The 24,124-nt window shown below is 43.8% G+C and overlaps 1 protein-coding gene across 1 annotated transcript; it reads right to left on the minus strand.

Moving 5' to 3' along the window:
* Nucleotides 1-341: 341 nt before the first annotated feature.
* Got1 (glutamic-oxaloacetic transaminase 1, soluble) lies at nucleotides 342-23,477 on the minus strand. Its single transcript, XM_005407670.2, has 9 exons — nucleotides 23,246-23,477; nucleotides 13,361-13,542; nucleotides 10,725-10,848; nucleotides 10,105-10,217; nucleotides 9,798-9,902; nucleotides 8,036-8,186; nucleotides 7,790-7,955; nucleotides 5,959-6,101; nucleotides 342-1,141 (listed from the first exon to the last, which is right to left on the minus strand). The coding sequence occupies exons 1-9, from the start codon at nucleotides 23,361-23,363 to the stop codon at nucleotides 1,002-1,004; spliced, it is 1,242 nt and encodes a 413-aa protein (XP_005407727.1). The 5' UTR covers nucleotides 23,364-23,477; the 3' UTR covers nucleotides 342-1,001.
* Nucleotides 23,478-24,124: the final 647 nt, after the last annotated feature.

Below are 24,124 nucleotides of genomic sequence, written 5' to 3' on the forward strand. Positions count from 1 at the left end.
ACTGCAAATTGTGACCTATATTTAAATGGCTGTAGCTGCTCCAGCAGACCAGGAGGTATTCTAAACACAGTGGGAAGGGCTGGCAGCCTGAATCCCCGCGTGATGCCCCTCCTATGCGCCCAGGAGGCTGGTTCTCAGGAACTGTAAGGCCGCTGGTCTCCGAATGACAAGCCCACGAAATGGACACAGACTGGTGCAGTGATCTCACCAAAGGAAGCCATATTCTGAGGAAACATTTCAGTTTTTCTTTCAGTCACTAACAAATCCCTCGAAAGCCCTTTTTCTTCACTTTAATTTGTGGGTCACAACCCATTAATGGATCACAGAATCAATTCCATGGGTCTTGTTCAGCATTTTATTTTATTTTTTTTCCAGTGAAACAGAACAAAATAGAATAGAATGTACTAGGAAATATCAGACTGCACTACACATTGCAAGAGGAAATACTATTTCGTGAAACCCTTGTTTCAGTTAAATAGGTGAATACGCCGTGTGCATCATGATGTAGATACTTCTTATTGCAGTCACCCTAAAGAATTAAAGTTTCAGACAAGGGACAAAACCATGCAGAAAGAACAGCAGACAAGGTGGAAATGAAGAGTTTTAATGCCACAGTCAACACTCACAGTCACAATGGTTCCTTCAGATAACTTGGCCTTTGGACTAGACTTTGTACAGAGTTAAGCAACATGCAGAACCCATGAACAACGTGGGCGGTACTCCCGCATCTAGCAAGGAATCTACGTCTGGTGATCAAACGTTAATTATTCTTAAATAAAAACCTTAATTTGCCTGGCCTCCAACAGGCTCTAATCCCTGGCTCCCAATTTCTTTCAAGGATGTTCTCGTCACATGGGCCAGCTGAAACAGAGGTCAGTGTCCCAGGGTGGCTTTGTAGTCCTCTGGTCGGCTCTGATCCATGATATGTACAACTAGGTCTGTGCAGGCAGGGACACATGTGACACCGAACACTTTGGTGGTGTGGACTGGATGGTGTTTCTTCATTGGACTTTGGTGACTGCCTCATGGATGGAGGTAGCCACGTAATCTAGATTTTTGGTGGTTAAACCACACATGTTGATCCGACCACTTGGCAGAAGATAGATGTGCTTTTCGTTGACCAGATACTCAACCTGCTTGGCTGTTGAAAACCAAAACAAGATAGAATCAGAGCAGTAGGGATCTTTTAAGTGGTGATGGCTCAGGGACTATAAGAGAATTACAATTTTCCTTCTTCCCCTTTAAGAGAGGCAAAAACAAAAGGAGCCATTTCATCCAACTGACAAATAGAAATATACTCACTACATTCTGGTAGATTAGTTAACTTGCTAATCCTCGGGAAGATCACTATGCCTACTACTGCTATGCAATTTATTCTGGGGCTACCGCCCAACCAGACCTTACATTACATCCACCAACGCAGTCTATCAACTAAAAATAACTACCAGACTAAGAAGATTCTGCTGATATGAAAAACTGATTATGCAGTGTTTCCTTCACCTCTTCCTAAGCTATCTGATTATCCTTGGGCACCTAGCCACAACTTTCTGTTGATTTTTTTTTTTTTTTTTTTTTTGGTACCAGAAATCAAACTCAGAACGTTGCACTTGACAAGCAGGCACTTGTGCCGCTGAGCTATATCCCTGGCTTGTTGATTCATTTTTATAGTACCCTAGAAAAAGCTCCAGGCAGCAGACACTGGATAAATGCTATGGGAATAAACCAGCAGACCAAGAAATTATAAGGTGTGATCAAAATATACAGTAAAAGTTTACATTTTGTAAAATTTAAAACTTTTTTTAATTCATGAGGTAAAATAAAAAATACAGACAATGCCGCTGCTAGGTGCTGTCCAATGGAAAAGGAGTCCTGTAAAACGTCTCGGTGTGTCCTCATCTGCCCTATTTACCAGGTCCAGCACCTTGCAACTTCTGGATCTTCCTCAAAGTCAAAGTGACAGTGAAAGGTAAATGTTTCAAATCAACTTAGGCCATCACGGCAGCCAGGACAGCACAACTAAAGATACTCATGAGAAAGAGGATTTCCAGAACTGCTTCAGAAAGCGGTGAGGATGGTGGGAGAAGTATGTTTGAAGTGTGTTAGGGTAAGTGTGTTCGAAATGAGGGAGAGGAGTTTGAGGGGGATTAACACATTCGTGACAGGGCTGTACGTGCATGGACTATTCCATCAGGTGGCTTGTCCCACCCATTACACCACCCAGTGGGACTGTCCCATGCCGCCAGATGGAACAGTCATGCACGTACCACCAGCGGTTCAAGCTGGCAGGAATGTGTTAACGACAATGTATCTTTTACTATAATAAATTCTTTTTAAAAAATTGAACATCCACTGTATTTTTCGATCACATCTCATACACAGATCTCCCCGTCTTGGCACCAATAGGTCTTCTTCACCTCTCACTGCTCCCTCTCGGAGGCAAGAAGGGCCCTGTGTGTGCAGAGCCACAGCGAGTACAGCAGGGCAGGCTGCCTCTACTGCCTTGATGCTGCAGTCCTTACAGTGGTCTTGCTTTACTGTAAATCCACGACCGAATTCTAGAAGGTTTTTGCCTACTGAGCACCCTGAAGACAGTCTGTATAAGGGAACAGAATAATAATATCCTAACAATCAAAGGGGCAAACACTACGTGCCAGGCAGTGCTATGAGCACCTCAACCTCAGTAATCTTGATAATAACCTTATCCTCCCCATTACAGAGATGGGACACAGAAGTTAAACGGCCTTCCCAAGGTCGCCCAGCTGGTAAGTGGTGGATGTATGGCTTTAAGCCTGAATATGGGCTCTTGGCCACAACGCTATGCTGCCTCTCTATGGAAGTGGCAAACCTGGACTCTGGACTTGGTGCTGCAATGTGCCCCGCCACCGAGCAAACAAAGGTGGCTTCACAAGTCACCTTGACTGGGTGTACTGTGTGAATGACGGCTATCTAAGAAGATAATGCATACCTCACGTCAGCAGAGACACAGACACCCTGCCGTTTAGCAAATTCTGAGACCCAGAGGCAGGCATTTGTTGTCACTAGGCTCTACTCTGGTTTGGTTTTGAGCCAGGCGTGGTGGTGCACGCCTGTAATCCCAGCACTCTGGAGGCTGAGGCAGGAGGATTGTTGCAAGTTTGAGACCAGCCTGGGCTACAAAGTGAGCTCAAGGTCAGCCTGAATTGCATAGCAAGACTCTGTCTCAAACAAAAAAAAGGGGTGGGCTTGGCTGGGGATGTAGCTCAGTGGCACAAGCGCCTGCCTGGAAAGTGCAAGGTCTTGAGATCGATTCCTGGTACCAAAAAAAAGAAAAAGGAGAACTCTGGTTTGGTTCTGGTTTTTTTGTTTTGTTTTAATAAAAATTAGAGCTCTTTACTTTTGGGGGAAGCTGGTAAATGGTATGAACTCCTTCCCTAGAACAGGGCCAATATTCACAGGTGCAATTTTTACCGTAATGCCCGGGGCCTTATAGATGCCCTTAAGCACATCTGTGGACTCCAGGTGAAAAGTCCCTGCTCTAACAAAAAGGTAATAGAGGAAAAATTGTGACATGAGAATTGCAGAAACTAGATGGTGGGTATATGCCCCTGCCTAAATAGTGTACAATTCCCCTAACTTTTCTGTATGTTTTCCTAATAAAATCATGGGAGGGAAAATAAAAATAACCCGTTTCTAAAAAGTAAATTACTATCTGGCAGTCAGAACGACTGACCTGAAAACAACAGTATGCAGTGTAAGAACCACTGTTGAACTCTACCATCTTGTATGGTGAAGCTCGGCATCATTTCCAATGTTTTTTGGATTTTTTTATTACTTGTTCCTGTCTTTGATTGTTTGATCAGTCTTACATTCTTATGTCTGATAGACTGAGCAACTTAGCTGAAGATAACAGTACATAATGTAATTGTTAATTCCTATCATTCTGTGTTGAGGTCATGTATCGTTTTTATTGTTTTTGTGTTGTTTTGATTTTGTCTTCATTATTGTTGTTTTGTTAGTTTTTTTATCTTTAAAATTAAAAAAATAAAAATAAGAAGCAAATTGCATTCAATCCAAGTATTCCCCTTCTACGTATCTTCTCCAAAGAATTAAAGACATCATTTTATAGTGATACATACATACTCATGTTTATAGCAGCACAATTCTTAAGGGCTAAATATTGGATGCAGCTTAGATCACCATTAACAGATGAATGGATAAAGATGATGTGGTATTTACATATAATGGAATACTGTCCCGCCATAAAGGATAAACATGAGTTATTTATAGGAAAATGAATACACCTTGAGACCATAATGTTAAGCGAAATAAATCAGACATAAGCTTAAATATCACATGGTTTCCTTTATAGGAGAAACCCAAAATATAAATAAAAAGCAAAATAAAAGATAGTAAGTAGAGAGACAGGCCAGGGATATAGCTCAGCAGCATAAGTGCCTGCCTGGCAAGCACAAGGTCCTGAGTTCAATTCCTGGTACAAAAAAAAAAGGTAGAGAGACAGATCTTTCTCAAATGGGAAAGGGATCAAGAGATGGTGGGAGGAGGGGGAGAGGGAAGGGGAGAAAGAATTAAGATGTAATATGTACATGGACCAACTCCCCACAAGGCAGGTAACACTACAGAACTGCACACATACACTAACAAATATTTTTTTTTAAAAAAGCATACAATGATGTCAGGTGCTAAGAATGTAACTTTAGGTACAAGTCTACTCTCATCACTTTTCAATTCATAATAAAACTAATTTCCTACTCTGGACAGTGGGAAGATATGGCTATTTTGTGGGGAGACACCCCTCCCTTGTAAGTTTTTAGAATATCACTACTGAAGACCATTTCCATTACCCTTAATATTTTTACAGCTGTATAAGGATGACTTTTCTTATTTGAGTAACTAATTCTCCATCCCACAGTCATGTGGACACCTACAGGTAACTGAACAATTCCTTCACTTTCTTAGGTGGCCTCATTTTATACCAAAATATTTTGAGGAATCTACAATACAATCTCTATCACATATTTATATTCATTTCCTTTGGCTTTTTTGAGCCAATTTCAAACTAGCACTCTGATGATGGTTCTACTCATGATGCCTCTTTGGTGACTCTGACGTCCCATCTACCACCCAAGGCCATGTATCCTTCCCCAGAGTCACTCGGATAAACGGGTGATAGCCAATCTGCACCACGCTGACAGTACCCAGGAGGTACTTATTAAGTGAACCAGCTGGGCATGTTGGCACACCTGTAATCCCAGCACTCGGGAGGATCGTTGTGAGTTCGAGGCCAGCCTGGGCTATAAAGTGAGCTCAAGGCCAGTCTGAACTGCATAGTGAGACCTGTCTCAAAAAGACTGAAAAAAAAAAAAAAAAAAAAAAAACTAAGTGAATGAACCCTCTGTCATCAGGGAGTAGTGATAGCTGATAAACCCAGCTGACAGCAGACCAACATTGCACATGGCCCCCCACTAGGTTTTAATCAGCTTTTAACCAGGACTACCAAAATTCTCTTTTATGAAGCGGAGATATAATTTCATAGCCTCTTTTTGAGGGAGATGAGGAAAAGACCAACTAAGAAATTATGTTACCAAATAATCACATACAATAATTACACCTAGGACTAAGGTGAGGCCAAATAATTAGCAGACAATTTATGAGAGCTTTAAAATCATAAATCCAGGTGCTCAGCTACAAATCCTGTTACTTTTCAGCTCTGTCTGAGCCATTTCTCAGCCCATAAAAATGAAAATGCCTTGGTTGTGGGTCAGTGGGGTAGACTACAATAACGCTCTTCTAAGACCCAAGGGGCTCAGAAGATTGTATGACTAGAAAACCTAACTTGCCCTGGTCCAAAGTAATGGCAGACAAATTAAGCAACAGTGAAGAGAGGACAGCTTGTGACCAATGACTGAGAAGACCGCTGGTCTTCAGAAACACATGCTCAAGGAGCTGTGGACCACTTACGGTTCAAGCCAGTGAAGCTGAACATGCCAATCTGCTCAGTGATGTGAGTCCATGTCCCAGGAGTCTTGAGGGCTTCTAATCGTGCCCTGAGTTCTGATCGCATGGTCAGAATCCGGTCAGCCATTGTCTTCACATTACCTGTCCTGAAACATGGACAGTGACATAAATACTAGGCCAGACAGGAACGATGGTACCCAAAAACATGTGGGCTTAAGAAGTGTAATTTAGCCTGACATGGTGGTGCACATCTGTAACCCCAGCTCTCAGGAGCGATCTTACAAGTCTGAGGCTGGTCTGAGATACACAGAGAATTCAAGCCTGCCTTAACTACACAGTGAGACTCTGTCTCAAAAACTCAAAACCAAAAACTAAAAGAACTGTAATCTAAACTATGAGCTAATGGAACTGGCAATATAGCTCAGTGGAATTGTGCCTGCCTGGCAAGCACGAGGTCCAGAGTTTGATTCCCAGTACAAAAACAAACAAAAAACAAAAAACTGTAAGCTGAAAATGGGATCACAATTTGCCTATCACGCGCATGCCTGGAAGGGGAAACGAGCAGACCAGAGACATTAAGTGGGCGGAAGGCAAGGACTGTATTCACTAATGGAGTCTGGCGCTGGTCTTGGGTACAATGGCTATCAACCACTAGCATTTGTATTGAGGCTTCCCTGAGGTGCTGATATGTATAAGATAATGTATTCTGTCAGTTCAAATTAGAGACTGTAAAATAGCTACCACACAGAAATGACTCTGTTCTACAATAAGATAAAATACGGCAGCTCTCCCCTTACCTACAGTTTCACTTCTGTGATTTCAGTTACCTGTGGTCAACCATAATCTAAAAATATTAAACAGCGAATCCCAGAAGTAAATAATACATGTTTTAAATAACTTTTATTGTAGATATCATTATAACTATTGTATTAGTTATCATTAGTCTCTTACTATGCCCAATTTATAAATTGAACTTTACCATAGGTATGTATAGGAAAAACAATATAGGTAGGTTTGGAGCTATCCCTGTGGATAAGGGGTCTACTAGATGTGGAAATTTAAGATTAGAATGAAGAGTCCAAAAATTGCGCTGCTGCCTTGAAGTTGGACATTTTATTCTGGCAGGGATCCCTCCTGGTGTTTTCCAACTTTGAAAGGGAGAAGAACAGGAGCGGAGCGTGGGAGAAAATGCCTGTCACTTAGTGGAGCCTCAGTTCCAGGTGTGTGAGGCTTGAATGAGCCCTACTTGACAGAAATATCTGAGATTCAAAGAGGTTAAAAAAGTGATTATTCTCAGCTCCAGAAGGCTGAAGCAAAAAGATAAGTTGGAGCCCAACGTGGGCATGATGGCAATTAAGTGAGACCCTGTCTCAAAAATTCTGTTAAAAGCCTGGGGATTGTAGCTCATTGCAAAGGTCCTGCAACCCCCAGTCTCCCTCCCCAACACCCCACTCCACTCCACCTTCCAAAAACATTTGTAAGGACTCGGGGTGGTACAGCACATGCAATGCCCTAGGTTCAATCCCCAGAAGAAGAAACGGGGGGCTGGGGATTTAGCTCAGCGGCAAAAGCGCCTGTCTGGCAAGCGCAAAGTCATGAGTTCGGTTCCTGGTACCAGAGAAAAACAAAAAAAACAAAAAAAAACAAAAAAAAACAGAAACGAGCGAAGGAAGGAAGGCAGGGAAGGAAGGAGGGAGGGATGGAAGGGGAGAGAGAGAGAAAGGAAAGAAGGAAGAACAGTAACTCTTGCCCCTGCCACAATAAAAGGAAGAGACTAAGTTAGATGTAACAGAAAAACTACAGTTCTGTACCCATTGGGTTCTGAGCCTCTTACCATTCCTTAAAGAGCTCGGGGTCAGACAGGGTAGAGGCCACGATCCGCGCTCCCTGGGCGGGAGGGTTGGACCAGGTAACCCGCACAATCTTCTCCATCTGGGAAAGGACTCGCAGGATGCTGTCAGATTCTTTTCCAACCACGGTCAGATTTCCTACACGCTCATCTAGAGAGAAAGGGAGAATCAGGCTGGGCCACTGATGGGGCCGGGAGGGAGGCGGGGCCACAACTCCCCCGAGCACTCACTGTAGAGCCCGAAGTTCTTGGAGAAGGACTGGGCACAGAAGAGCTCAAAGCCTTCAGACACAAAATAGCGAACGGCCCAGGCATCTTTCTCCAGGTCTCCAGATGCAAAGCCCTGATAGGCTGAGTCAAAGAAGGGGAAAAGAAACCGGCGCTGCAAGGAAGGAAAGCAAGTCAGAGCAGGAAATCCTCCCGGAACCAACCCTGGACGCCAGCCTCCCTTCCCCATCTGGCGCCTGGAAGGAATTTCTAACACTGAACCTCCCTCCTCTCGTCCATGTGGACCCAACCAACTCAGTTCCACTCAATACCAACCCACAGATGTACGTTTCAGTAAGTCTCACATTTTTGTTTGTTTGTTGTTTTTTTAGACAGGGCCCCATTGGTAGTCAGGCCGGCCTTGAACTCGCTCTGAAGCCCAGGCTGGCCTCACACTCGCACAATCCTCCTGCCTCAGCTGCTGAGTGCTGCATTACTGGTACGCACTACCACGCCCAGGTACAACTCACTTTTTAACAGTACGTTGTCCTAGATGTCAATTTGTAGCTCTGCCAACAGGGCTTATTGCTGAGGCACGGAGCAGCTGTCCCATGTGAGTGGGTGCTTCTCCATGAATTCCTGGTGTGACAAGTTAGTCAAGTGAGGACTGCACTCCCAGGGCCACCTAGCAGACACTCAGGACCAGGCAGGTACAGCAGTCTCTCGTCACTGTCCCTTCCTCAAAGAGCTGCCTACATGAGTCTGCTCCCACTGTCAGGAGATCTCCCTGAACGGACACAGCTTTCCTCTCCTGAAATGTTCGAGCCAGAGACCTGAGTGTACCTTGACTCTCACTTCTACCGTTTGTCCCACACCCAGTCATACCCCCAGGCTGACCGGGCCTGTCTCTTGAGAGCCCTAGGATCGGTTGCCATTTCCTACCCCTTACTGCCACCTTCTTCATTCAGGTCACCATCAGCTCTTACATGATTGCAACAACAGCCTCCTAACTACTGCCCCAGCTTGTCTAATCTTGCCTCTTTGATTCATTCCCCACTGTGTAGTCGGGGCGACCTTAGGGCAAAGCACATACACTCATATCACTATCCGACATTGAGATTTAGTGGCTCCCACTGCTCTAACAATGAAATCCAAAGCCTTGGCATAGGACAGGACCCTATTTACTCTCTAGCCACGTGTGAAAAGAATATAATATAGCATGGAAAGTAATGTTGCAAAACACTAAACGGCCTATACATAAAGCAGCTCGAGTAAAAAAGTGCTATGAAACAGAAAGACAAAATAGTCCCATATATATATATACACACACACACACACACATATATATATATCTATACACACATACATATGAAATCCACAAAGGCACACATACGCATGCATACATATAAGGCCTGATATTCTTGCTACCAAAACTTTAACACTTGTCTTTCAGCTGGTATGGTAGCACATGCCTGTAATCCCAGAACTCCTAGGAAGCTGAAGCAGGAAGATCACAAATTCAACCCCAGCCTAGGCAACTTACCAAGATCCTGTTGCAAAATAATAATTTTAAGAACTGGCTCAATGTAAAAGTGCTAGGTTCAACCCTAGTACTGCAAAAACAAAAACAAAAACTTGCCTTTCTTTGGGTAACAGGATTTACAGTTAACACTTGTTTTCTTTGTACTTTTCTCCATTTTTCAAACTCTTCAGTGAACAGGTTCTGTTTTTGAACATGCTGAATAACGCATGCTATTTTTTAGAGATGTTGTGGAACAGCAATTACCTTCATGACGGAAGCGATCTGCTTCCACTGCTCCGGAGTCGGGTCGGTCCCGGTGGGATTGTGCGCGCAAGCGTGGAGGACAATGATGGAGAACTCAGGAGCATTCTGAGGAGAAAGAGGCTAATTCAGCACTGACAGCAGCAACCAGAGACACAGTCAGCAGCACACAAGTTAGTGGAAAGGACAAAGGCGAACATATTCCTGCCACCCTCTCTCTCACATGCTATTTCACAATCTACTATCTGGTTTGGGCAAGGTATCGCAGACTTTCACGTATCCGATCCAAAGACTTTCCTTGCTGGCCTACCTCTAGATCACTCAGGAAACCCTGGAGGTCAAGTCCTCTCTTCTCTGCATCCCAGTAGCGATAGGACCGAATGTCTTTAAAACCAGCAGTGGCAAATACACCATTATGGTTCTCTGCAAGCAAAGGAGTAAAACGTTAAGTGCTTTTACAAACACTAGATGGCATAATTACGAAGGCTAAGAGTCAGCTCTCATGGCCTTCCCAGGCTCAGTGTCCACCAGGCGTCATCAAGGTTAGAGGTTAAAATATAGGGAAATGAGGGGCTGGGGATTTAGCTCAGCGGCAAAGCGCCTGCCTGGCAAGCGCAAGGTCGTAAGTTCGGTTCCCGGTACCGGAGAAAAACCAAAAAAAAAAAAAAATTAAAATACAGGGAAATGATTGGAACCAAGAACACGTTCAACCAGTCACATTAATGCCAAGCTTACATCCTGTGACAGGGGTACTTCCTGCATCTACATTTTATGCCTCCTCCAGGGATTTTTAACATAGACTAAAAAAATAAGTGTGCTCGAACTGCTCCTGAAGCTCAGCTGTCCCAGGGCTGGATTACATTTCCTGTGGGACCACAGAGCATCATGCGGTCGTTCTCTTGCTTCTCTCACCACAGCTGACAGACTCACCCCAGGTCGGTGAGGACACATAGACGGGTGTGTCCTTGTTGTCTGTCCCATTGTACCATTGGGCTAAGAACTCAGCTCCAATTCGCAGTGCACCTGTTCCTCCAAGAGACTGCACACCTCCTACCTGAAAGAGAATGAGGCTGACAGCTGAATAAGACTGAGCTCAGGTAACATTAGCAAAATAAGGTAATAATGAGCACTTGCTTTGTGCCTACTCTATGCTAAGCCCTTTCCTTGTATTATAGCATCAAAACCTCACAACACAGGGGTGGTAGAGAGAATGCCTGCCAGAGGTGACAGGGGGAGCCCTGGGTTCAAATTCCAACACCATAAAAAAAAAGCAAACAATAACAACAACAAAAAGAAAACCCTCTATAAAACTTCCTTTGAGAGTTGGGCTTGTTGGCAACCCATTTGGAACCCTTCTTGTCTATCGGGAATTATTCTACTCCCCATTCCTTTTCCCAGTAAATTTTCCTACTTAAAAAGAAAAGAAAAAAAGAAATTCAGTGTTAGCCAGGTGTGGTGGTGCACACCTGTAACTCCAGCCTGGGCTACATAAGTTCAAGGTCAGCCTGAACTACATAGCTAAACCCTGCCTCAAAAAAAAAAAAAAAAAAAAAAAGAGAAGTCTTAGAGGAAGCATCTCCCCAACACAGAATCTCTGTTGTCTCTTGTCAACAGAATTCCAAATAACTTATCTCCAGTGTCCAAGAAGATAAACACCCAGCTGCCAAAGTTCCACACCTTCACAGTTCATTAGGACTCTCTTTCTCTCTCTCTCTCTCTCTCTCTCTCTCTCTCTGTTTTCCCTTCCTCCCTGACTCCCTCCCTCCCTCCGTTTCCCTCTCCCCTCCCCACAGTAAAACACTGGTTTTCAGAACAGCTTCCCTATATGGCCCCTAATTTATATACTTTAACACTTCTCCTTCATATCTTCAGTTCCTTGAGACAAGTCAGTGTTGCACGCCCATCAGTCAAAGTCCTAATTAATTACTTGCCTAATCTCTGACCTGTGTTCCAAGGCTTTCAACAGAGCCTACCACTGCCCTGATACACGCAACAGTGTATACCTGTGTAACCTTTATTTTGTCCCGTAGCTCTGCTTATCAGAGCATCTGGGTACCACACAAATGGAAAACATCCACCAAAGGAAAACACCCACTAGAAGCAGCATGTGACCGATACCTCAAATACTCCTTCTATGCACGAACTATGGGCTGCATTACAACATGGCCCCAGGGGTTAACAAGGGCAACTGGTTAGAATTGCCCAACAGCTAACTGGACTATTGGAAAAAACTGAGCTCTTTCATTTCCCACCCATGTATCCTCATTTATCTTCTTCAAATAACACTTATTGGGTAACTGCTGTTCAAATCTTCAATTGGCTTCCCCTGCTCTGGTTGCCAAAATGAGCCAATCTCCTCTGTCCAACAGTTTCCCAGCTCTACCGAGGCGGATCTCTTTACAACACAGACTTGCTTAGGGCCAAACTCTGTCCCTGGACTTGCCCCACTAGACAAGAGTATCCTTCCACTAACTCTTCTGTACTCCACAGATCTCAAACCTGGTTGTACTTAGGATCCCCTGGGGACTTTTTAAAAAACAAGTCCATGGTGGGGAAGGGGGAGGAAAAGAAGGGGATGGGAAGAGGAAAGCTGCTACCTCAAACATTCCAACTTGATTGGATTGGCCCAGGGTTCATAGGGACCAATTTACACGAGCTCCCCACCCCATAATACTAATGTAAAGGCAGAGTGAAAAGTCAGCATCCTGTCCACATTCACACATTCTCCAAGGCTCAGTTCAAGCCCTAGGTGTGGCCCTCACGAGCCTCTCTCTCTTCTGAATCCCTACGACACTCAGAATCTGTCCCATAACCACCTCCTGCACAGACAGCCATCTGGCTATGTCTGCTTCCAAACATATTATTCTTCCACATGTCTCCATCTATAACACAAAAAAACATAATTGAGAGATGGTGAGATCAAGGCCAGAAGTATCAGATAATATTAGACTGGCAAAGACTTCAAAGAGCATTTAGACTACTGGCTTCTGAATTTTGGGAGGGGTTACACACACTTCTGAAAATCTGATAAAAACTATGACCCTTCTCCACAGAAAAAAGTTTACAAAGAAGAAAAATTGTGCATACAATTTCAGGAAAGGTCCTTTAAGTGATCCCCTATGCAAGTGTTCTTTATGGTGCCATGAACCATAGCTCTTTTCTGATATGTAGGTTTAGTGAGGAGGGGAGTAAATGATTTGCCTATGGTCAAAAGTAGTGGCAGAGATGGGTTAGACACCAGTCTCTGACGAATCCATTAAATACCCTCTGCTTGGCATCTCCACTGACTGCTTCAAACCCAGGAACTGAAATCCGGCACCTACTAGACAAAACTGAACAACTGAGATGATGTGCTTTGTATATGGCCAGGTCATTTGCACTGCCCAGTTCCTAACCTCACACTATGTAAGCCTTACCCATGACAGATCACGAGACATAACACCTAAACATGTTTTTAAAAACTGGATTTTCAACGTCTTCATACTTTCCTAATTTCTTTTTTTCTTCTTCTTTATTTTCTTTTCATGGTTTATAAAGAGAAAACATAGCCCTTATCCCTAACTCACCCGCTTCTCCTTGAGAGCTGGGCTGTCATCCCCAAGGGCAAGGCGAGAAGCACTGGTCCGGAACTCTGCCAGGCCCAGGATGGGCAGATACTCGTGGTTGAGACTACTGTCGTTGGCAATCTTCTGCTCCACCTTCCTCACAACTGGCAAGACCCAGGGCTGGCAAGCATCTGTACGGTAAGCTGAACATGGGAAAGATAGAGAGACGTCTCAGGCTTCATCCAAACAGGAGCTTAGAACTGGGAAGAAGGGTTCTACCACTCCCGGTCAAAATAGAACAGTGACGGGAGCTGAAGTCAAGTGCACTCACTTGTTGAGTACCTACTCTGGACCAAGCCCTGGGCTCCAAGCTGAACAAACAAAAGGAAGAAATTGTCTCTGTCTTTATAGAACTTAAGCTTTTAAATACATGCCTTCCAAAAAATAGGGTGCTGAAATAAAACTGACAGTACAGAGCCTGATCAAATGAGTGGAAGGGAACGCACCCCGCGAACTAAAGAATCTCACAAACCCGGTGTTGATACTGCTATTGCCCTGAGGCCTCTACCGCCACTGGCCCATCAGTCTTGTTCCTTCTGTGTGTCCCCAGAAGAGTTCCAGAAAGGTCTAGGTGCTACTTCACAAGAACCCTGCACCTTCACCATAAAAACAGAGCGGGATGGATGAAGATTCACGTTCTCCTCCTCACAGGACCAACAGTAAGTGAACACCCTGAAACTAAAGAGTCCAGCAACCAGTTGCACAATCGCCCAAGGGCCCCCTTCAACACATCTTTGTTCCCTTCTCTTGGTATTTTGACATCAGCTGGTGTTTACTACTTTGTTCATCCACTTCACCTGCCTCAGCCTCTCCTTGATCTACATTATCTATTTTACAATATTTAATCTCGCTTTGTAGTATTTTTAAATACTGGTTGAATCATTCTATTACTGATATTTCCCCTCCACTACTCTATAGGTATGTTGGTACTCTAGCTTTTGAAGGCAGCTGCTTTCGCTTGCACCCAAGCCAATCATTATTCCAAACAGTATTCCTGATAGAAGTCATCTGCCTCTTTGCTTGAATGTGCAGACTGATTTGTTTTTTTGCGTTTTTTTCCCGTACCAGGAATTGAACTTATGACCTTGCACTTGCCAGGCAGGTGCTGTGCTGCTGAGCTAAATCCCCAGCCCCCCTTTTTTTTCTTTTTGGTTTGTGCAGACTGATTTGGAAGGTGAAACAAAATGTTAATGTTTCTTGTTGATTTCTGCCAACGTTAATCCATGACTTTTTAAAAAAATATCACATTTTGGGGTGGTAGTTACTGTTTACTGAACATCACATGTTAACTGTAGAAAAATTAGAAAAGCCCGGAGAGCAAATAATTAACATTATAATTAACATGCAATCTAAGTACTGAGACAAGGGGCATGAAAATCTTCTAAGCTTTATTTTCTGTGGGTATACTCTTTTATAAAATATGGATCATACCGTAGACAGGAATTTCAACATGCTTTTTCCACTTATGTATTATGAATACTTCTCACCACCATTAACTACTCTGACAGGTGATATGTTTGCGTCTCCCTATTCCTATATCTCGCACTCCCCTCCCCAAAAAGGAAAGTGTGAATGGTATCTCTGGGTAGTTTTAATTTGCACTTCTCTAATTATAAGTACAAGTGAACACCTTTTATATATGTGGGCCATTTATAGATCATTCGAGTAGCGAGATAACATTTCTATTCATAACTTATTAACTACATTGCTTTCAGTTATTTGCTATTATAAACACTGTGATGAATGCTCTCGTATCTCTATGCACATTCATGAGTGTTTTCATAGAAAGTATTTCTAAATGTAAAATTACTAGGTCAAAAGGGACACAACAAATAAAACTTTATAAGGTTATTTTGAATTTTGTGTCTAGCTTCTACCAGTGAACTCTGCCCTCCATGAAGGTGACATCTGCATCTGAGAAGCCTATCGCCCTAGCAATAAGAACTCGGGTAGAGCTCCGAATGACACAGCCACTGCCAACTGACAGTTTCTGGTTGATGAATCTAACTCACAGTACAGGTATACCACTCCTACTTTGCCTCCAGCCCACCAAACTAACTCCCTTAGACAAGTTCAAAAAGCCTATTTCACTAGATTGAATCTGATCTATTTTTTAAAAATATACACCCAAACAACTACTTCTAAGTAAGAGCTTTCTTGAAGCAGATCACCCTATCTGAAAACAATGCCTCCACTGTTCAAGTATTCTCGGAATTGTTCTGAGAAATTGTTCTCAGAGGCAGCATCTCATTATTATGAATATCATCAATAGTGCCAATTCTTAGCCAGGCGTGGTGGCGCACGCCTGTAATCACCGCACTCACAAAGCTGAGGCAGGAGGATGATTGCAAGTACGAGACCAGCCGAGGCTACAAAGTGAGCTCAAAGCCAGCCTGAACTGCAGAGCAAGACCCTGTCTCAAAAAGACAAAAAGAAAAAAAAAAATAGTGCCAATTCTTCGCCCTTTGTATGATCATCAACAGATGAATGGATAAAGAAAATTGGTATTCCTATACAATGGAGTACTAGCCTGCCACAAAGCATAAACTTGAGTCATTAGTAGAAAAATGGATGCAATGGAGACCATAATGTTAAGTGAAATGAATCAGATGCACAAGCTTAAATATCGCATGGTTTCTCTTACATGAGAAATCTAAAGGATAAATAAAAGAGAAAAGATAGGTAATAGGAAACAGGGAGACAGATGTTTGTAAATGGAAAGGGACGGAGAGATAGAGGGAAAGGGGGAGGAGGAAGGGCAGGCTATGTCCACACACCAACTTCTCACAGGAACGCAACCACCCTGTACTGCAAACGCGGACTACCCAAAGGTAAAAACTGAGGGAAGATGGTTAGAAAAAAAAAACAAGAAGGAAATTTAATGTTTAGGAAATGGCACTTGTATCATCTCCAGAAAGCAGGTGGGTAAACCAACTGGATGATATTCATGGAGAACAATTATAAAGAGATGGTCTCTTGTGTGTGTTCTACCCTCCAAAAGGTTTCCAGAAATCTCTAGTAATGGCTACAAGTCTGAAATACTTAGAAAAGGATACTATTTAGATGTACAAAAATCAGTTCCAGCCAGGGACAGTGGTGCACGCCTATAATCCTAGCACTCAGGAGGCTGAGGTAGGAGGATATCTGCAGGTTCAACACCTGCCTGGGCTACATAGTGAATTTAAGACCAGACTGAACTACATAGTGAGAGCTTGTCTCAAAAACCAAAAACGAAACCAGTCCTATTATGCTTCAGGTCTGTGTTTAGGTATTATATATAGTACATTACATGATACAATTTATTACATTTTTACTTTTTTTTTATATTTGCAATGTCACTGACAAATAACAGAAATAAATATGAAGAAGAAATGGCCATATTACTGCTCCTCTAATCACTACCATACTGTATGCTCTGTGAAACTCTAAACTGTCCTATGCTACTACTTGACAGTGGGAATGAGAGGCATTGTGTTGCTGTGTGACACAAGACAAAGTGTCCAACGCCAATCTCCCCTTCCTTCTTCACTGCCCAGCTCGTCCCACATTTGGTTGCGATATAATTCCAGTACCTCACCCAACTGCCCTGATGAGGGAGAACCAGATTATTCTCGAATGAATGGACCAGCAAGGTCAAGCACCACCAACAACTATTGTTCCTCCTCTCCCAGAGAATTGCTTTTTTTTTTTTTACTTTTATTTTAAAGACAGTAGTAAATGAGAAACAAAAAAGAAACAAAAAAAAAAATAGAATAGTAGCAGCATACCAGTATCACAAACGTAAGCAAATCAAAGCAAGCATATTCAGAGTGATACAGGGTTTCAAGATAAAATAATACAAATTAACAGTGGTTATTACATGACACATCGCTATCCTCAACTACGTTGCTCAGATTACCAGATGTAAGAATGGAAGATTGCTCAAACCATTAAAGAGAATAAGAAAATACTTATCAGATAAAACAGTAGAGATAATACAGAGAGAATTTCTCCTGTCTGTTATCCTTTCCTTCACTCACTCATTTAACAAAGGCTTCCTAAATCTACCATAAGCCAGGCAATGGCTAGAAGCCACACAGCCTTTAATTCTGCCTTGTGGAATCAGGGAAGATTTCACAGAGAATGAAATATGAAAAAATAGAAAGAGTGTAAAGACTAGACAAAGAGAGCTGGGAGTGGTGACACAACCTGTAATCCCAGCACTCCGCAGGCTGAGGCAGGAGGATTGAAGCTTGATGCCAGCCTGGGCTACATAATGAGTGAACTACACAGTTAAGACCTTGTCTCAACAGCCCTCCCTACATAACAGTAAATAAGTAAGAGCTAGACAAAGGAAGAGCGGCATTCTAGACAGAGAGAACTCGGGCAAGGTCCCAAAAGCTTGAAGAGCACAACGGTTTTGTGAATCTGCATTTTCAGGGCTTGGGAGAAGGATCCATGAAGGAGGAGCAGGGTGTGGCTCAAAGAGTCTCACAGTCTCTTCTAAGGAACTTCCATTTTAGTGGGAACTAAAAGTACTAAAGTAAAACAATGACATGCACAGCCTCACATTTTAAAAGGATCATCTGAATGACTTCACAGAAAATAAACTGGAGGAGACAGAGACAGATGGTTAAGTCAGAAGGCTGCTGCAACCACTCAGAGGGAAATAACAAATTTTTGAATTAAGATAATGGCAGCAGGGCATGTGGATAACAGGAAATATTCAAAACAGACTTATGAGGTAGAAAAGACAGAACCCAATAACCAAATAAATAGATGCTGGGCTGGGGAAAGAGTTGCTAAGATCCCAGCATTTTCCCCATTGGAAAATGAGGACCCGGTGGTAGCAGACTCCGTCAAGATACAGAATGCAAAGGGAATAAAAAGAGAAGACAAAGGGCATTCAGTAAAGAGGTCCAGGATGAAAAGAGTTCATAGTTACAAACACTGACAGTCACAGACACCGCAGTAATTACAGGGATCTACCAAATACTTATAATATAAGGCAATGTGCCAAAGACTTTACATTTTTTTACTCTCATTTAATACTTTTAATCACCCACAAAATAAATGTGATACTTGCTTTATGGATCTGGACACTGAAGCCAGAAAAGTTAAACAATCTGTCCAAGGTCACAAAGATAGTAAACTGAGTTTCAACAGTACTGAATTCAAGAATCCATACAAGGTTTTTTTCCAGAGGAAGAGACATCTAGAGAAAGCCTGAGGCAAGCAACCCCAAGGGACTGCACCAGAGGCCTGCGCAGGGTGCTTCCCTGCTCCCGGCACATCACCCTCCTTCCTGAGCATAACCCCTTTTAAAGGAGTCACACAGGTTACAGATGTGCCTGGTGATCTTGATTTACAGAAACAAAGAAAGGAAAAACATAGAGAATCACATGATCCACCTATCATTCCCATTTTCCTCCTCAGAGCTCCATCGTCCCTCATCCTGGCCCACCCAGGCATGCAGGCAGGTGTGCTTCTAAGATCCCTCTTCTATCAGGATACTGGGGACAGCACAGGAGGAGGAGGGTCCTCAGGAACACCTGATACAGCATACTTTTCCAATGATCTTATTTGAAGATGCTAAGAAACCATACTGAAAACAACATTAAAGCAAGCAGTTTTATCTGGGGTAAAAAAAAAAAAAAAAATTTACATGAAATACTGGGCTTGCACCTGTGAATAAATGCTTTGCTGTAGGCTGCATCATCAGCCTATCTGCTCCTGTCTCCCTGCCCTTAAAGCCATGTCAGTCTGAAGCTTTGAGAAGTATTTAAATGATCAATTCAGAAAGCTTTGTGCTGGGCCACGGATATTGCTCAGCGGCACAAGTGCCTCCCTGGCAAGCGCAGGGTCCTGAGTTCAATTCCTGGTACAAAAAAAAAAGCAGAAAAGCTTTGTGCATAACAGTGGAAAAATATGGTGCTCTGCAAGGAAACTATTGAAATCCCCACAGCAAGAAGGTATTTGCAAGGAATTGTCTAATGAGATTACAGTCACAGTTTATTCCACAAATATCCTAACCTCCGTTCAGCTTTATTTTAACCTGGGGGGAGGGGGAAAGAGTTCCAAAGCTAGTAATTAATTAATTTCCTTCACAAAGGGCATAATTTGAAATATGTACAAGTTGAGACATACAAAAGTTGGAAAAAGAATTTTTATTCTGCACTAATTAGATCCTTATCTGAGCAGCTGCCATGCACAAAAAGATGAGTTACAAGTGATGATCAAAAACATTTACATACACAATACCTTTCATTTACATTTCACACATAATTATTCACTTCTCCTCAATCAATTGATGGGACCAGTAAAATTATTATCCTACCCTTCAATCATGGAATGTGCTAGTGAATCTTGGAGTAGCATCTTGGTAGAGTTGAATCTTAGAGTACAATTTTAGAAGTCATTCAGTGCCGGCTTCTCATTTTACAGATTGAATCTCAAGGGTACTAACCTTCTCAAGGTCATGTCAGTGGACCGCAGAGCTGGGCCTGTACCTAGGTCTTCTAGCTCTTTCCACTACAGATCACTGGCTTATCCTGGACCACACACCCCAAGTGGAGGAGTGGGCAGAGAGATGCTGGGCCCTGGACCCAGCTGTCCCACCTAAAGGTCATATGATCTGAGGCAAACTGCACCTTCTCTTTAGGCTTCTGTCACCTTCTTCTAAACAAGAATATTAACAAAGAACCTTACAAAATTGCTGTGATCATTAATTGCGATTCCTTGCATACTTTATTTGCTCATAGTTCCCAGGATCCGGGAAAATACGACAAAGGCACATTACAGTGGAGGTGACCACCTGAGCTACAGACTATGATTCTAAGTGAATCGATTCTGGCCTGCATTGGCACAGAGCTTTCTCTCTGCATGCATTTTATATCAGAACCAATGTTATAAATTATTTCATTTTTAAACTCTTGAGCTAAAATTTTTAGTGAACATTTTTCATGCGAATCACTCAAAGAAAGGGCAAAATAACGATGGTATATAACACATAACTCCCACTTATATGCCAGGCATGGTTCTAAGTACTTTAAATGTATTTAATCATCACCAATACCTTGTAAGATGGTTCAAAGGTGACTGAGCCAATAAAATCTGTGGTTTTAAAAAGATGTATTTAGGGGCTGGGGATTTAGCTCAGCGGCAAAGCGCCTGCCTGGCAAGCTCAAGGTTGTGAGTTCAGTTCCCAGTACCGGAGAAAAACCAAAAAAAATTTTAAAAAAAAGATGTATTTAGATTGACGTTCATATCAGTTCTTTAGCATACATCTGGTCATAAAGAAATGCTTGGAAGTTCTGCATTTGATTTAAATTAGGAGCTTAAATGGTACCCTTTCTGATTTAATTCAAGATAATCTTTTGTATTTCTCTGACCCTGCTGCCTACTAAAAACATCACATTTCCTCCATGGGCAAGACAATGTAATACTGGGTCAGGCATATAGCTGGGTGGCACAGCACCTGCCTGGCAAGCTCAAGGTCTGAGTTTGATTCCCAGTACCAAAAAAAAAAAAAGAAAGAAAGAAAAGAAATACAAGGTCCTATATTTCTTAGGCCAGGCATGGCAACGCACACCTGTAATCCCAGCACTTGGGAGGCTGAGGCAGGAGGATTATTGCAAGTTCCAGACCAGCCTGGGCTACAAAGTGAGCTCTAGGACAGCCTGAACTCCATGGCGAGACCCTGTCTCAAAAAGACAAAAAAAAGACATGGTAGTACTGACCTGCTTTTTTTTTTAATGCTTTATTATGAAAATTTTCAAACACAGAAAAGCTGAGAGAACATGGTGGCCCCCTGTTATTCCAACACTCTTGGAAGCCAAGGTAGGAGGACCACAAATTGAAGCCCAACCTGGGCAACTTGGTAACTTAGCAACTCAGCCAGACTTTGTTTCAAAATTTTAAAAGGGGAAAGGGGCACACTGGGAATTTAGCTCTATGCGAAGGTCCTAGGTTCAATCCCAGTACTGAAAATAAAAAGGAAAATACCGCTTATGTCCATTTATGTCCATTGCCCAGCTTCAATTAGTCATCCTTTTTAATGACTTTTTTCCTTCCACCATACTTCTTAGTGGGTTTTTTTTTTTTCTTTTTAAACAAGTACTACACTCAGACATAAACATTCTCTATGGGAAGCCTGAAACAGAATCACCTTCATTGTCATCTTAAGCTACAAAATAATTTCATGTCTTCCTTCCAAAATTTTTAGTCCTTTTATTCTAAGCCTGTTCCTTAGCGCAGGACATCATCCTAACTCGTGTTCATCTGCTTGGTGGGCCTTTGTAAGCAACAAACGAAAAGTGTCAGCCAGGCATAATGATGCACACCTATGATCCTAGCACTATACGAGGCTGAGGCAGAAGGATCACAAGCTCAAGCCCAGCCTAGGCAACTTAGGAACTCGGTCTTAAAATAAAAAAGGGCTGGGAATGGAGTTCAGTGCAAAGGCCTACATTCAAGCCCCAGTACTAAATAAGAGATAAGAAAAAAACAAAAAAGAAGTCTCTGCAGGACTTCAAACATCTAAATGACAATGCTAACAATAAATTCACCAGAGAAGGTTATCGTGAAAAGGATTCTCTAATATAAATATTCTTCCTGGCAGATGGGTAAACAGAGCCCATGCACTGAGCTGTCCAAAGCTCAAGAAATACACTCAGGAAATGAAGACAAGCCGCATGGAGAGCAAGCTCCATTTCAGCACCTCTACCCATTCCTACCACATCTGCGAAGGCCACAGCCCCCTTCCCCAGCTCTTGCAGGCAGCATTCGTCCATCTCAGAAGCCTTTCACATCTCTATGGTGGGGCAATGACTGCCGGTTTTTTTCACTGGTACATGTTTACCGTACATGAAGTTTACGTTCATCTTACGGAGTAGGTGCACGTACACAACACATCTTGATTCTTTTTTACTCCCCTCCTCCCCCACCTGCTTCCATCTTTACATCCCCATTTGCATTCTTACTGTTATTATTTTTAGTTCCTGATTAAGACAAGCCATGTTTACATTCACTGTGGCTATTTGGTACGAATACCTGACACTTCTTAAATCTTTTTACTTGCCCTTTTCTTCCCACCCTCCCCTCGCAGTTGGTCCCCCGGATTTGTATTTTACCTTATTAAAATTAGAGACACTCGGGGCTGGGGATTTAGCTCAGCGGCAAAGCGCCTGCCTGGCAAGCGCACGGTCGTGAGTTCGGTTCCCGGTGAAAAGTGAGTGAGTTCGGTTACCGGAGGAAAAAAAAAAAACAAAAATAAAATAAAATAAAATAAAATAAAATAAAATAAAATTAGAGACACTCTATGGTATTCAGGCGTGTGTCTCTGATTTATTGCACTTAAGATTGTATTTTTCAGGTCTACTCATTTTCCTACAGATGTCTGCTGATTTTTAAATCCTTGAGGGGTGTGAGGACAAAAACAAGCCTCATTCTTCTCCCTCAGAATTTAATAAGGTACCTGATGAATGCAGATCACAGGTCTGTAGAGCTAACAGTTCTCCTGACTCACGTCCCAGCTACCAGAACCCCAAGCCTACCGGGCTTCCTATTTCTCTCCCGCTTTTTACACTCCCCAACGCCCCGTGCCCGGAAAGGATGCGCTGTGGAGGACAGAGTCTGCGTCCTGGCTGCTAAACGTATGCGTGACCTTGGTCACATCCCCTCTTCCAGGGACTCCACCTCCCGGCCTGTGAAACGGGCAGGTTACGCGAAGCCCGCGTGGGTCTCGCTTCTCTCCCGGGTCCCCCGCTGCAGGCAACGCCGCGCCGCCCACGTCCCTGCCACGGCGCTGCGGGTCGGGCGGGTCGGGTCCGCCCGCGCGGCGCAAGCTCCGGGGCTCGGCGTACTCACCCCCCACGCCCAGGTTGACCTTGCGGGGGTCGGGATCCTCCCGGAAGTCAGCAGTGAGCTTAAAGACCAGGACCGGCTGGGCTTGCGGAACCTCCGCAAACACTGACGGAGGAGCCATAGCGATCACACGACCCGGCCAGGAGCAGTTGGGTGAAATCTGCGCTCAGGGACCGGAGGAGACTCTCACCTTCACCTAGCGGGCGGGGTCGCCCGCAGCCTCCAATGGTCGGGCCGCGTCCGGACCTTGGCAACGAGTTTAACCAATCAAGAGCTTCTGACCTAGAAGGGCCGGTAGGGAAGGGTGAACTATTAGCCAATCCAAGAAGAGAGTCTTATCGGAGCCGGTAACGATGCAACCAATGCAATTTACGCTGGCGTAGGCGTGGGCGGAGGCTTGAATTGATTGGCAGAACGTGCCCCAATCGCTGAGGCTTTTATTCCTTGGGGGCTGAGGCAAGAAGCCCAGCGCCCCGAGTTCTCCAGAAGCAGACCTCTTGACCTTCTCGAGACGGTCGCTTGGTGACCGCGGACGTTCGAGCGGACTAATCAGAAAGTTCTGTACCCGTTGAATAGGTGTTCTCGCTCCCAGCCGCCTCCGCGCCCACGTCCCCCACCCGGCCAGGGCTGGCTGCAGCCAGCGCGATCCCTAGCCTTGCACTCGAGACGTGCTGCCCAGAGGCCGCGCGGGCGGGCTGGAGCATCTCCGCCGGGGGCTTCCGCAGAAGGAAACGCGGTGTGCTGCCGGCCCCGGTCGCTGGTGGGGAGACGCCGCCAAAGTGAGGGATGACCACGAATTCCGGCGGGACTGTGCGTTCTGGTTTAAGGGCGCTGCTCCCCGGATCCGTATAGACGAGCGTGGCCCCCAAGGACCTTCAGGAT

The sequence above is a fragment of the Chinchilla lanigera genome, unplaced genomic scaffold (assembly GCF_000276665.1).
Source record: "Chinchilla lanigera isolate Chin_1 unplaced genomic scaffold, ChiLan1.0 scaffold00106, whole genome shotgun sequence".
NCBI classification, from domain to species: Eukaryota; Metazoa; Chordata; class Mammalia; order Rodentia; family Chinchillidae; genus Chinchilla; species Chinchilla lanigera.

Excerpts from the sequence above, each read along its gene's own strand:
- Got1 (XM_005407670.2), bottom strand. The coding sequence starts at position 23,363 with ATGGCTCCTCCGTCAGTGTTTGCGGAGGTTCCGCAAGCCCAGCCGGTC. Across the intron at positions 10,849-13,360 it reads CAGCTCTCAAGGAGAAGCGG|GTAGGAGGTGTGCAGTCTCT; the intron begins GTGAGTTAGGGA and ends ATTCTCTTTCAG. Across the intron at positions 10,218-10,724 it reads TGTGTCCTCACCGACCTGGG|AGAACCATAATGGTGTATTT; the intron begins GTGAGTCTGTCA and ends CTTTGCTTGCAG.